Raw genomic sequence first — 14,431 nt, 5'->3', positions numbered from 1 at the left:
CTCTGAGTGAAGAAGTTTCTCCTCATCTCGGTCCTAAATGGCTTACCCCTTACCCTTAGACTGTGACCCCTGGTTCTGGACTTCCCCAACATTGGGAACATTCTTCCTGCATCTAACCTGTCCACTCCCATCAGAATTTTATATGTTTCTATGAGATCCCCTCTCATTCTTCTAAATTCCAGTGAATATAAGCCCAGTCGATCCAATTTCTCCTCATATGTCAGTCCTGTCATCCAGGGAATCAATTTGGTGAATCTTTGCTGCACTCCCTCAATAGCAAGAACATCCTTCCTCAGATTAGGAGGCCAAAACTGAACACAATATTCCAGGTGAGGTCTCACCAAGACCCTGTACAATTGCAGTAAAACTTCCCTGCTCCTATACTCATATCCCCTAGCTCTGAAGGCCAACATACCATTTGCCTTCTTCACCGCCTGCTGTACCTGCATGCTAAACTTCAATGACTGATGAACCATGACACCCAGGTCTCGTTGCACCTCCCCTTTTCCTAATCTGTCACCATTCAGATAATATTCTGCCTTCCTGCTTTTGCCACCAAAGTGGATAACCTCACATTTATCTACATTATACTGCATCTGCCATGCATTTGCCCACTCACCTAACCTGTCCAAGTCACCCTGCAGTCTCTTAGCATCCTCCTCACTGCCCACACTGTCACCCAGCTTAGTGTCATCTGCAACTTGGAGATATTACACTCAATTCCTTCATCTAAATCGTTAATGTATATTCTAAATAGCTGGGGCCCCAGCACTGAACCTTGCGGTACCCCACTAGTCACTGCCTGCCATTCTGAAAAGGACCCGTTTATTCCTACTCTTTGCTTCCTGTCTGCCAACCAGTTCTCTATCCACGTCAATACATTACCCCCATTACCATGTGCTTTAATTTTGCACACTAATCTCTTGTGTGGGACCTTGTCAAAAGCCTTTTGAAAGTCCAAATACACCACATCCACTGGTTCTCCCTTGTCCACTCTACTAGTTACATCCTCAAAAAATTCTAGAAGATTTGTCAAGCATGATTTCCCTTTCATAAATTCATGCTGACTTGGACCGATCCTGTCACTGCTTTCCAAATGCGCTGCTTTAATAATTGATTCCAACATTTTCCCCACTACTGATGTCAGGATAACCGGTCTATAATTACCCGTTTTCTCTCTCCCTCCTTTTTTAAAAAGTGGGGTTACATTAGCTACCCTCCAGTCCAGAGGAACTGATCCAGAGTCGATAGAATGTTGGAAAATGACCACCAATGTATCCACAATTTCCAGAGCCACTTCCTTGAGCACTCTGGGATGCAGACTATCAGGCCCTTGGGATTTATCGGCCTTCAATCCCATCAATTTCCCTAACACAATTTCCTGACTAATAAGGATTTCCTTCAGTTCCTCCTTCCCGCTAGACCCTCGGTCCCCTAGTATTTCCAGAAGGTTATTTGTGTCTTCCTTCTTGCAGACAGAACCAAAGTATTTGTTCAATTGGTCTGCCATTTCTTTGTTCCCCATTATAAATTCACCTGATTCTGACTGCAAGAGACCTACGTTTGTTTTCACTAATCTTTTTCTCTTCACATATCAAGAGAAGCTTTTGCAGTCAGTTTTTATGTTCCCTGCAAGCTTCCTCTCATACTCTATTTTCCCCTTCTTAATTAAACCCTTTGTCCTCCTCTGTTGAATTTTAAATTTCTCCCAGTCCTCAGGTTTGCTGCTTTTTCTGGCCAATTTATATGCCTCTTCCTTGGTTTTAACACTAACCCAAATTTTCCTTGTTAGCCACGGTTGAGCCACCTTCCCCATTTTATTTTTACACCAGACAGGGATGTACAATTGTTGAAGTTCATCCATGTGATCTTTAAATGTCTGCCATTGCCTATGTCTCATACCATCGAAGTTACCTTTCTTTAAGTTCAGGACCCTAGTCTCTGTTAACTGTGTCACTCTCCATCTTAATGAAGAATTCTACCATATTATGGTCACTCTTCCCCAAGGAACCTCGCACAACAAGGTTGTTAATTAATCCTCTCTCATTACACAACACCCAGTCTAGGATGGCCAGCTCTCTAGTTGGTTCCTCGACATATTAGTCGAGAAAACCATCCCTTATACACTCCAGGAAATCCTCCTCCACCGTATTGCTACCAGTTTGGTTAGCCCAATCTATATGTAGAATAAAGTCACCCATGATAACTGCTGTACCTTTATTGCACGCATCCTTTATTTCCTGTTTGATGCCATCCCCAACCTCACTACTACTGTTGGTGGTTTTACACAACTCCCACTAGCGTTTTCTGCCCTTTGCTGTTCTGCAGCTCCACCCATACAGATTCCACATCATCCAAGCTAATGTCCTTCCTTACTATTGCGTTAATCTCCTCTTTAACCAGCAACACTACCCCACCTCCTTTTCCTTTCAGTCCATCCTTCCTGAATATTGAATACCCCTGGATGTTGAGTTCCCAGCCTTGGTCACCCTGGAGCCATGTCTCCGTGATGCCAATTACATCATATCCGTTAAATGCCATCTGCGCAGTTAATTCATCCACTTTATTCAGAATACTCCTCGCATTGAGGCACAGAGCCTTCAGGCTTGTTTTTGGAACACACTTTGCCCTTTTAGAATTATGTTGTACTGTGGCCCTTTTTGATTTTTGCCTTGGGTTTCTCTGCCCTCCACTTTTACTGTTCTTCTTTCTATCTTTTGCTTCTGCCCCCATTCTATTTCCCTCTGTCTCCCTGCATAGACTCCCATCCCCCTGCCATATTAGTTTAACCCCTCCCCAACAGCACTAGCAAACACTCCCCCTAGGACATTGGTTCTGGTCCTGCCCAGGTGCAGACTGTCCGGTTTGTACTGGTCCCACCTCCCCCAGAACCGGTTCCAATGTCCCAGGAACTTGAATCCCTCCCTGCTGCACCACTGCTCAAGCCACGTATTCATCTTAACTATCCTGCGATTCCTACTCTGACTAGCATGTGGCACTGGTAGCGATCCTGAGATTTGAGGTCCTACTTTTTAATTTAACTCCTAGCTCCCTAAATTCAGCTTGTAGGACCTCATCCCGTTTTTTACCTGTATCATTGGTACCTATATGTACCACGACAACTGGCTGTTCACCCTCCCACTCTAAAATGTCCTGCACCCGCTCCGAGACATCCTTGACCCTTGCACCAAGGAGGCAACATACCATCCTGGAGTCTCAATTGTGGCTGCAGAAACATCTATCTTTTCCCCTTACAATAGAATCCCCTATCACTATCGCTCTCCCACTCTTTTTCCTGCCCTCCTGTGCAGCAGAGCCACCCACGGTGCCATGAACTTGGCTGCTGCTGCCCTCCCCTGGTGAGTCATCCCCCCCAGCAGTACCCAAAGCGGTGTATCTGTTTTGCAGGGGGATAAGCCCAGGGGACCCCTGCACTACCTTCCTTCCACTGCTCTTCCTGATGGTCACCCATTCCCTATCTGCCTGTGTAACCTTTACCTGCGGTGTGACCAACTCACTAAACGTGCTATTCACGACATCCTCAGCATCGCGGATGCTCCAGAGTGAATCCATGCGCAGCTCCAGTGCCACAAAGCAGTCTGAGAGGAGCTGCAGCTGGATGCACTTCCTGCACACGTAGTAGTTACTTGATTCAGCTCTCCAGTAAGGGAATGGATCACCTGATTCAGCTCCAGGAAGGGAATGGATCACCTGATTCAGCTCCAGGAAGGGAGTGGATCACCTGATTCAGCTCCGGGAAGGGAGTGGATCACCTGATTCAGCTCCAGGAAGAGAGTGGCTCACATGATTCAGCTTCAGGAAGGGAGGAGATTACTTGATTCAGTTCCAGGAATGGAGTGGATCACCTGGTTCAGCACTCGAGGAGAGGAGTGGATCACATAATACAGCTCCAGGAGGGGATTGGATCACTTGATTCAGCTCTCCAGGAATGGGAGTGGTTCACCTGATTCAGCTCCGGGAAGGGAGTGGATCACCTGATTCAGCTCCGGGAAGGGAGTGGATCACCTGATTCAGCTCCGGGAAGGGAGTGGTTCACCTGATTCAGCTCCGGGAAGGGAGTGGATCACATGATTCAGCTCCGGGAAGGGAATGGATCACCAAATTCAGTGCTCCAGGAGGGAATGGATCACCTGGTGCGGTGCTCCGGGAAGGGAGGGGATCACCTGGCTCAGATCCAGGAAGGGAGTGGATCACCCAATCTAGCTTTTCAGAAAGGGAGTGGATCACCTGATTCTGCGCTCCAGGAAGGGAGTTGATCACCTGATTCCGCGCTCCAGGAAGGGAGTTGATCACCTGATTCCGCGCTCCAGGAAGGGAGTGGATCACCTGACTCTGCGCTCCAGGAAGGGAGTGGATCACCTGACTCTGCGCTCCAGGAAGGGAGTGGATCACCTGATTCCGCGCTCCAGGAAGGGAGTGGATCACCTGATTCCGCGCTACAGGAAGGGAGTGGATCACCTGACTCTGCGCTCCAGGAAGGGAGTGGATCACCTGATTCCGCGCTCCAGGAAGGGAGTGGATCACCTGATTCCGCGCTCCAGGAAGGGAGTGGATCACCTGATTCAGCCGCTCCACTTCCTCCTTGCAGCACAAATGGCGACTTGTTTAAAAGTTTAAAATGGTTAGCACCCCAAACGGGGAAACAGTGAATTTGTCCCCCTGGGCTCCCGTCTATTAATGATGACAGATGCAGTATAATGTGGATAAATGTGAGGTTATCCACTTTGGGGGCAAAAACGCGAAGACAGAATATTATCTGAATGGCGGCAGATTAGGAAAAGGGGAGGTGCAACGAGACCTGGGTGTCATGGTACATCAGTCATTGAAGGTTGGCATGCAGGTACAGCAGGCGGTGAAGAAGGCAAATGGTATGTTGGCCTTCATAGCTTGGGGATTTGAGTATAGGAGCAGGGAGGTCTTACTGCAGTTGTACAGGGCCTTAGTGAGGCCTCACCTGGAATATTGCGTACAGTTTTGGTCTCCTAATCTGAGGAAGGACGTTCTTGCTATTGAAGGAGTGCAGTGAAGGTTCACCAGACTGATTCCAGGGATGGCAGGACTGAAACATGAGGAAAGACTGGATCAACTGGGCCTGTATTCACTGGAGTTTAGAAGGATGAGAGGGGATCTCATAGAAACATATAAGATTCTGACGGGACTGAACAGGTTAGATGCAGGAAGAATGTTCCCGATGTTGGGGAAGTCCAGAACCAGGGGATATAGTTTTAGGATAAGGGGTAGGCCATTTAGGACCGAGATGAGGAGAAACTTCTTCACTCAGAGAGTTGTTAACCTGTGGAATTCCCTGCCACAGAGAGTTGTTGAGGCCAGTTCATTGGATATATTCACGAGGGAGTTAGATATGGCTCTTACGGCTAAAGGGATCAAGGGGTATGGAGAGAAAGCGGGAAAGGGGTACTGAGGTGAATGATCAGCCATGATCTTATTGAATGGTGGTGCAGGCTCGAAGGGCCGAATGGCCTACTCCTGCACCTAGTTTCTATGTTTCTATGTTTCTATGACACGTAGACAATGGCGGTGTCCAATGGGAGTGGAGTGCTGATTCCCCCAATCGGGTCTAGCCGTTTCCCGCCCCCCCCCCCCCCCACCCATGTCCGATATAAACTGAGGCCTTCATTGCAGAAACAACCCAGTGCAAAGACAGTGTGAGAAACAGGTTGCCTCGTGTACCACGATGAACAGAAGAGAAGATAAAGGCTAGGCAGCATGCTGGGGTTGCACATTATAGCAGTGATTCTCTGATCACATCTCCATCACCTTTTCTCTGATGGGAGCATGTCCAGTTCTGCCTCTTCCTCATCAAACACTCGCTGTTTTAAATCTCACAGTCAGCCCCCTCCTACTCGCCTCCCAAGCCCTCTCCAACTGTGCAATGTCCTTCTGAGGGTAGGTTAGCCCAAAACTGCCCACGTACAGCCTCAACCACAAGTTCTACAGGGCCAAGGTGCGTGGTTACATCAAGTCTACAGACACAGGTCTACGGCAGTGTTTATGCTCCACATGAGGCTCCTCCCTCCAGACTTACAGGAATCGAGGGATATGGGGATCAGGCGGGAAAGTGGAGTTGAGGTCGATGATCAGCCAGGATCTTATTAAATGGCGGAGCAGGCTCGAGGGGCCGAATGGCCGACTCCTGTCCCTAATTCTTATGTTCTTATGTTCCCTTCTCCCTTATGTGTTTATCGAGCTTCCCGTTAAATGCATCGATTCTATTCGCCTCAACCCCTCCCTGTGGCAGTGAGTTCCACATTCTCACCGCTCTTTGGGTAAAGGTGTTTCTCCTGAATTCCCCATTGGATTTATTAGTGACCAAGTTATATTGATGGCCCCTAGTTCTGATCTCCCACACAAGTGGAAACATCTTCTCTCTATCTATCTGATCAAACCCTTTCATAATCTTAAAGACCGCGATCAGCTCATCCCCTGGGCCTTCTCTATTCTGGAGAAAAATGCCCCCGTCTGTTCAAGCCTTCCTGATACACATAACCTCTCAGTTCAGGTATTATCCTTGTGAATCTTGTTTGCACCGTCTCCAGTGCGTCCATATCCTCTAATAATATGGAGACCCGAACTGTGCACCGTGCTCCGTGAGGCCTAACCAAGTTTAAACAACCTGAGGCAGATCAACAAGAAAGGAAGAGCAGAAGATAATTACCTCTTCCTCCCGAGGTCTCCCTTCATCTTTGTGAGGGAAACATTTCTCTGTCGGGCTCTGTCGACGCTCACCTGCAGCCTCGGGGTCCTTTGACCTTAGGTGGACCTGGATTCAAAGGAAAAGGTCAGATTAAACTGGGGAGGTAACAGTCAGTCTAATACTAGACAGGAGTAACCTCCTGACTCCCCACCATCTTCCCACCATCTACAAGGCACAAGTCAGGAGTGTGATGGAACACTCTCCACTTGCCTGGATGAATGCAGCTCCAACAACACTTGAGAAGCTCGACACCATCCAGGACAAAGCAGCCACTTGATGGGCCCCCCATCCCCCACCTCCAACACTCACTCCCTCCACCACCGGTACACCGTGGCTGCAGTGTGTACCATCTACAAGATGCACTGCGGCAACTCGCCAAGGCTTCTTCGGAAGCACCTCCCAAACCCGGGACCTCTACCACCTAGAAGGACAAGGGCAGCAGGCGCATGGGAACACCACCATCTCCACGTTCCCCTCCCAGTCACACACCATCCCGACTTGGGAAATATATCGGCCGTTCCTTCATCGTCACTGGGTCACAATCCTGGAACTCCCTGCCTAACAGCACTGTGGGAGCACCTTCACCACACGGACTGCAGCGGCTCACCACCTCCTTCTCAAGGGGAAATTAGGGATGGGCAATAAATACTGGCCTTGCCAGCAACACCCACATCCCAGGGATGAATAAAGAAAGGAGTAAGTGGTTGAATAGGATGGACACTGGTATCAGTGGTGGTGGGCACCTCAAGAGGAGAGGGAGTAGGGTCACTTTTGGATGAAGATGTTTACAGACGCTTGTCTCTTGCACTCATGTGCTGGGTTCCCCCCATGCTGAGGATGGAGATATTAAGCGAGCCTCCTCCTCTGGTAATTCCACCACTGTTCTCGACTGTACATGGTAAGACTACTGAGCTTTACTGCGATCCGTTAGTTGTGGGATTGCTTGGCTTCACCAAATTACCACCTCATTCCAAGGTATGCCTGCTGTTGCTCCTGGCGATCCCTTCGGGACGCCCCTTAAATCCTGGCTTATCGGCGGCTAAATGTGTTCATAGTCTGTCCCATTTACCATACTGTTAGTGCAATACTGCATACACACAGGGCAACATATACAGTACTGCATACACACAGGGCAACATATACAGTACTGCATACACTCAGGGCGACATATACAGTACTGCATACACACAGGGCAACATATACAGTACTGCATACACACAGGGTGACATATACAGTACTGCATACACACAGGGCAACATATACAGTACTGCATACACACAGGGCGACATATACAGTACTGCATACACACAGGGCAACATATACAGTACTGCATACACACAGGGTGACATATACAGTACTGCATACACACAGGGTGACATATACAGTACTGCATACACACAGGGCAACATATACAGTACTGCATACACACAGGGTGACATATACAGTACTGCATACACACAGGGCAACATATACAGTACTGCATACACACAGGGTGACATATACAGTACTGCATACACACAGGGCAACATATACAGTACTGCATACACACAGGTGACATATACAGTACTGCATACACACAGGGCAACATATACAGTACTGCATACACACAGGGCGACATATACAGTACTGCATACACACAGGGTGACATATACAGTACTGCATACACACAGGGCAACATATACAGTACTGCATACACACAGGGTGACATATACAGTACTGCATACACACAGGGCAACATATACAGTACTGCATACACACAGGGCAACATATACAGTACTGCATACACACAGGGTGACATATACAGTACTGCATACACACAGGGCGACATATACAGTACTGCATACACACAGGGTGACATATACAGTACTGCATACACACAGGGCGACATATACAGTATTGCATACACACAGGGTGACATATACAGTACTGCATACACTCAGGGCGACATATACAGTACTGCATACACACTGGGTGACATATACAGTACTGCATACACACAGGGTGACATATACAGTACTGCATACACACAGGGTGACATATATAGCACTGCATACACACAGGGTGACATATACAGTACTGCATACACACAGGGCAACATATATAGCACTGCATATACACAGGGTGACATATACAGTACTGCATACATACAGGGCAACATATACAGTACTGCATACACACAGGGCAACATATACATGACTGCATACACACAGGGTGACATATACAGTACTGCATATACACAGGGCAACATATACAGTACTGCATACACACAGGGCAACATATACAGTACTGCATACACACAGGGCAACATATACAGTACTGCATACACACAGGGCAACATATACAGTACTGCATATACACAGGGTGACATATACAGAACTGCATACACACACACACAGTGCTGGGACACTCAGTCCTGTTATACACACACACAGTGCTGGGACACTCAGTCCTGTTATACACACAGTCAGTGCTGGGACATTAAGTCATAGAAACATAGAAATATAGAAAATAGGTGCAGGAGTAGGCCATTCGGCCCTTCGAGCCTGCACCGCCATTCAATGAGTTCATGGCTGAACATGAAACTTCAGTACCCCATTCCTGCTTTCTCGACATACCCCTTGATCCCCCGAGTAGTAAGGACTACATCTAACTCCTTTTTGAATATATTTAGTGAACTGGCCTCAACAACTTTCTGTGGTAGAGAATTCCACAGGTTCACCACTCTCTGGGTGAAGAAATCCCTCCTCATCTCGGTCCTAAATGGCTTCCCCCTTATCCTTAGACTGTGTCCCCTGGTTTTGGACTTCCCCAACATTGGGAACATTCTTCCTGCATCTAACCTGTCTAACCCCGTCAGAATTTTAAACGTTTCTATGAGGTCCCCTCTCATTCTTCTGAACTCCAGTGAATACAAGCCCAGTTGATCCAGTCTTTCTTGATAGGTCAGTCCCGCCATCCCGGGAATCAGTCTGGTGAACCTTCGCTGCACTCCCTCAATAGCAAGAATGTCCTTCCTCAAGTTAGGAGACCAAAACTGTACACAATACTCCAGGTGTGGCCTCACCAAGGCCCTGTACAATTGTAGCAACACCTCCCTGCCCCTGTACTCTAATCCCCTCGCTATGAAGGCCAACATGCCATTTGCTTTCTTAACCGCCTGCTGTACCTGCATGCCAACCTTCAATGACTGATGTACCATGACACCCAGGTCTCTTTGCACCTACCCTTTTCCTAATCTGTCACCATTCAGATAATAGTCTGTCTCTCTGTTTTTACCACCAAAGTGGATAACCTCACATTTATCCACATTATACTTCATCTGCCATGCATTTGCCCACTCACCTAACCTATCCAAGTTGCTCTGCAGCCTCATAGCATCCTCCTCGCAGCTCACACTGCCACCCAACTTAGTGTCATCCGCAAATTTGGAGATACTACATTTAATCCCCTCGTCTAAATCATTAATGTTCAGTCCTGTTAAACACACAAAGCTGGGACACTCAGTCCTGTTATACACACAGTGCTGGGACACTCAGTCCTGTTATACGCACAGTCAGTGCTGGGACACTCAGTCCTGTTAAACACACAATGCTGGGACACTCAGTCCTGTTATACACACAGTGCTGGGACACTCAGTCCTGTTATACACACAGTCATTGCTGGGACACTCAGTCCTGTTGTACACAGTCAGTGCTGGGACACTCAGTCCTGTTATACACACAGTCAGTGCTGGGACATTAAGTCCTGTTATACACACAATGCTGGGACACTCAGTCGTGTTATACACACAGTCAGTGATGGGACACTCAGTTCTGTTATACACACAGTCATTGCTGGGACACTCAGTCCTGTTATACACACAGTGCTGGGACACTCAGTCCTGTTATACACACAGTGCTGGGACACTCAGTCCTGTTATACACACAGTGCTGGGACACTCAGTCCTGTTATACACACAGTGCTGGGACACTCAGTCCTGTTATACACACAGTGTTGGGACACTCATTTCTGTTATACACACAGTCAGTGCTGGGACCCTCAGTCCTGATATACACACAGCCAGTGCTGGGACACTCAGTCCTGTTATACACACAGTGTTGAGACACTCAGTCCTGTTATACACACAGTGCTGGGACACTCAATCCTGATACACACAAAGTGCTGGGACACTCAGTCCTGCTATACAAACAGTGCTGGGACACTCAGTCCTGTTATACACACAGTGCTGGGACACTCAGTCCTGTTATACACACAGTGCTGGGACACACAGTCCTGTTATACACACAGTGCTGGGACACTCAGTCCTGTTACACACACAGTGCTGGGACACTCAGTCCTGTTACACACACAGTGCTGGGACACTCAGTACTGTTAGACACACAGTCAGTGCTGGGACACTCAGTCCTGTTATACACACATTGCTGGGACACTCAGTCCTGTTATACACACAGTGCTGGGACACTCAGTCCTGTTATACACACAGTGCTGGGACACTCAGTCCTGTTATACACACAGTCAGTGCTGGGACACTCAGTACTGTTCGACACACAGTCAGTGCTGGGACACTCAGTCCTGTTATACACACAGTGTTGGGACATGCAGTCCTATTATTCACACAATGCTGGGACACTCAGTCGTGTTATACACACAGTCAGTGATGGGACACTCAGTTCTGTTATACACACGGTCATTGCTGGGACACTCATTCCTGTTATACACACAGTGCTGGGACACTCAGTCCTGTTATATATATAGTGCTGGGATATTTAGTTCTGTTATACACATAGTTAGTGCTGGGACATTAAGTCCTGATATACACACAGCCAGTGCTGGGACATTCAGTCCTGTTAAACACACAATGCTGGGACACTCAGTCCTGTTATACACACAGTGCTGGGACACTCAGTCCTGTTATACACACAGTCATTGCTGGGACACTCAGTCCTGTTGTACACAGTCAGTGCTGGGACACTCAGTCCTGTTATACACACAGTCAGTGCTGGGACATTAAGTCCTGTTATACACACAATGCTGGGACACTCAGTCGTGTTATACACACAGTCAGTGATGGGACACTCAGTTCTGTTATACACACAGTCATTGCTGGGACACTCAGTCCTGTTATACACACAGTGCTGGGACACTCAGTCCTGTTATACACACAGTGCTGGGACACTCAGTCCTGTTATACACACAGTCAGTGCTGGGACATTAAGTCCTGTGATACACACAGTGTTGGGACACTCATTTCTGTTATACACACAGTCAGTGCTGGGACCCTCAGTCCTGATATACACACAGCCAGTGCTGGGACACTCAGTCCTGTTATACACACAGTGTTGAGACACTCAGTCCTGTTATACACACAGTGCTGGGACACTCAATCCTGATACACACAAAGTGCTGGGACACTCAGTCCTGCTATACAAACAGTGCTGGGACACTCAGTCCTGTTATACACACAGTGCTGGGACACTCAGTCCTGTTATACACACAGTGCTGGGACACACAGTCCTGTTATACACAAAGTGCTGGGACACTTAGTCCTGTTAGACACACAGTGCTGGGACACTCAGTCCTGTTACACACACAGTGCTGGGACACTCAGTCCTGTTATACACACAGTGCTGGGACACTCAGTACTGTTAGACACACAGTCAGTGCTGGGACACTCAGTCCTGTTATACACACATTGCTAGGACACTCAGTCCTGTTATACACACAGTGCTGGGACACTCAGTCCTGTTATACACACAGTGCTGGGACACTCAGTCCTGTTATACACACAGTCAGTGCTGGGACACTCAGTACTGTTCGACACACAGTCAGTGCTGGGACACTCAGTCCTGTTATACACACAGTGTTGGGACATGCAGTCCTATTATTCACACAATGCTGGGACACTCAGTCCTGTTATCCACACAGTGCTGGGACACTCAGTCCTGTTGTACACACAGTGCTGGACACACAGTCCTGTTATACACACAGTGCTGGGACACTCAGTCCTGTTATACACACAGTGCTGGGACACTCAGTCCTGTTATACACACAGTCAGTGCTGGGACACTCAGTACTGTTCGACACACAGTCAGTGCTGGGACACTCAGTCCTGTTGTACACACAGTGTTGGGACATGCAGTCCTGTTATTCACACAATGCTGGGACACTCAGTCCTGTTATCCACACAGTGCTGGGACACTCAGTCCTGTTGTACACACAGTGCTGGACACACAGTCCTGTTATACACACAGTGCTGGGACACTTAGTCCTGTTACACACACAGTGCTGTGACACTCAGTCCTGTTATCCACACAGTGCTGGGACACTCAGTCCTGTTATACACACAGTGCTGGACACACAGTCCTGTTATACACACAGTGCTGGGACACTTAGTCCTGTTACACACACAGTGCTGTGACACTCAGTCCTTTTAGACACACAGTGCTGGGACACTCAGTCCTGTTACACAGTCAGTGCTGGGACACTCAGTCCTGTTATACACACAGTCAGTGCTGGGACACTCAGTCCTGTTATACACACAGTCAGTGCTGGGACGTTAAGTCCTATTACACACACAATGCTGGGACACTCAGTCCTGTTATACACACAGTCAGTGCTGGGATGTTAAGTTTTGTTACATACATAGTGTTGGGATATTTAGTTTTGTTGTATATAGTTAGTGTTGGGATATTCAGTTTTGTTATACACACAGTTAGTGCTGGGACATGAAGTCCTGTTATACACACAATGCTGGGACACTCAGTCGTGTTATACACACAGTCAGTGATGGGACACTCAGTTCTGTTATACACACGGTCATTGCTGGGACACTCATTCCTGTTATACACACAGTGCTGGGACACTCAGTCCTGTTATATATATAGTGCTGGGATATTTAGTTCTGTTATACACATAGTTAGTGCTGGGACATTAAGTCCTGATATACACACAGCCAGTGCTGGGACATTCAGTCCTGTTATACACACAGCGTTGGGACACACAGTCCTGTTATACACAGAGTGCTGGGACACTCAGTCCTGTTATACACACAGTCAGTGCTGGGACACTCAGTCCTGTTAGACACACAGTGCTGGGACACTCAGTCCTGTTATACACACAGTGCTGGGACACTCAGTCCTGTTATACACACAGTGCTGGGACACTCAGTCCTGTTATACACACAGTCAGTGCTGGGACATTAAGTCCTGTGATACACACAGTGTTGGGATACTCATTTCTGTTATACACACAGTGCTGGGACACTCAGTCCTGTTATACACACAGTGCTGGGACACTCAGTCCTGTTATACACACAGTCAGTGCTGGGACATTAAGTCCTGTTATACACACAATGCTGGGACACTCAGTCGTGTTATACACACAGTCAGTGATGGGACACTCAGTTCTGTTATACACACAGTCATTGCTGGGACACTCAGTCCTGTTATACACACAGTGCTGGGACACTCAGTCCTGTTATACACACAGTGCTGGGACACTCAGTCCTGTTATACACACAGTCAGTGCTGGGACATTAAGTCCTGTGATACACACAGTGCTGGGACACTCATTTCTGTTATACACACAGTCAGTGCTGGGACCCTCAGTCCTGATATACACACAGCCAGTGCTGGGACACTCAGTCCTGTTATACACACAGTGTTGGGACACTCAGTCCTGTTATACACACAGTGC

The 14,431-nt window shown here is 47.8% G+C and overlaps 1 protein-coding gene across 1 annotated transcript in view; it reads right to left on the bottom strand.

The window, feature by feature from the left end:
• LOC139255579 (spectrin beta chain, non-erythrocytic 5-like) overlaps positions 1-14,431 on the bottom strand; it is a gene marked incomplete at its 3' end in the record, with an annotated part of 292,546 nt that overhangs the window by 99,364 nt on the left and 178,751 nt on the right. Inside the window, exon 2 of the mRNA XM_070873953.1 lies at positions 6,698-6,802. Within this exon, the coding sequence (XP_070730054.1) occupies positions 6,698-6,802 (105 nt within the window). The remainder of the gene's footprint in view (positions 1-6,697; positions 6,803-14,431) is intronic.

Source organism: Pristiophorus japonicus, unplaced genomic scaffold, assembly GCF_044704955.1.
Source record: "Pristiophorus japonicus isolate sPriJap1 unplaced genomic scaffold, sPriJap1.hap1 HAP1_SCAFFOLD_613, whole genome shotgun sequence".
Classification (NCBI taxonomy): domain Eukaryota; kingdom Metazoa; phylum Chordata; class Chondrichthyes; family Pristiophoridae; genus Pristiophorus; species Pristiophorus japonicus.
Note: the sequence above shows the minus strand (reverse complement) of the source record. Positions and strands in the feature narration are given on the sequence as shown.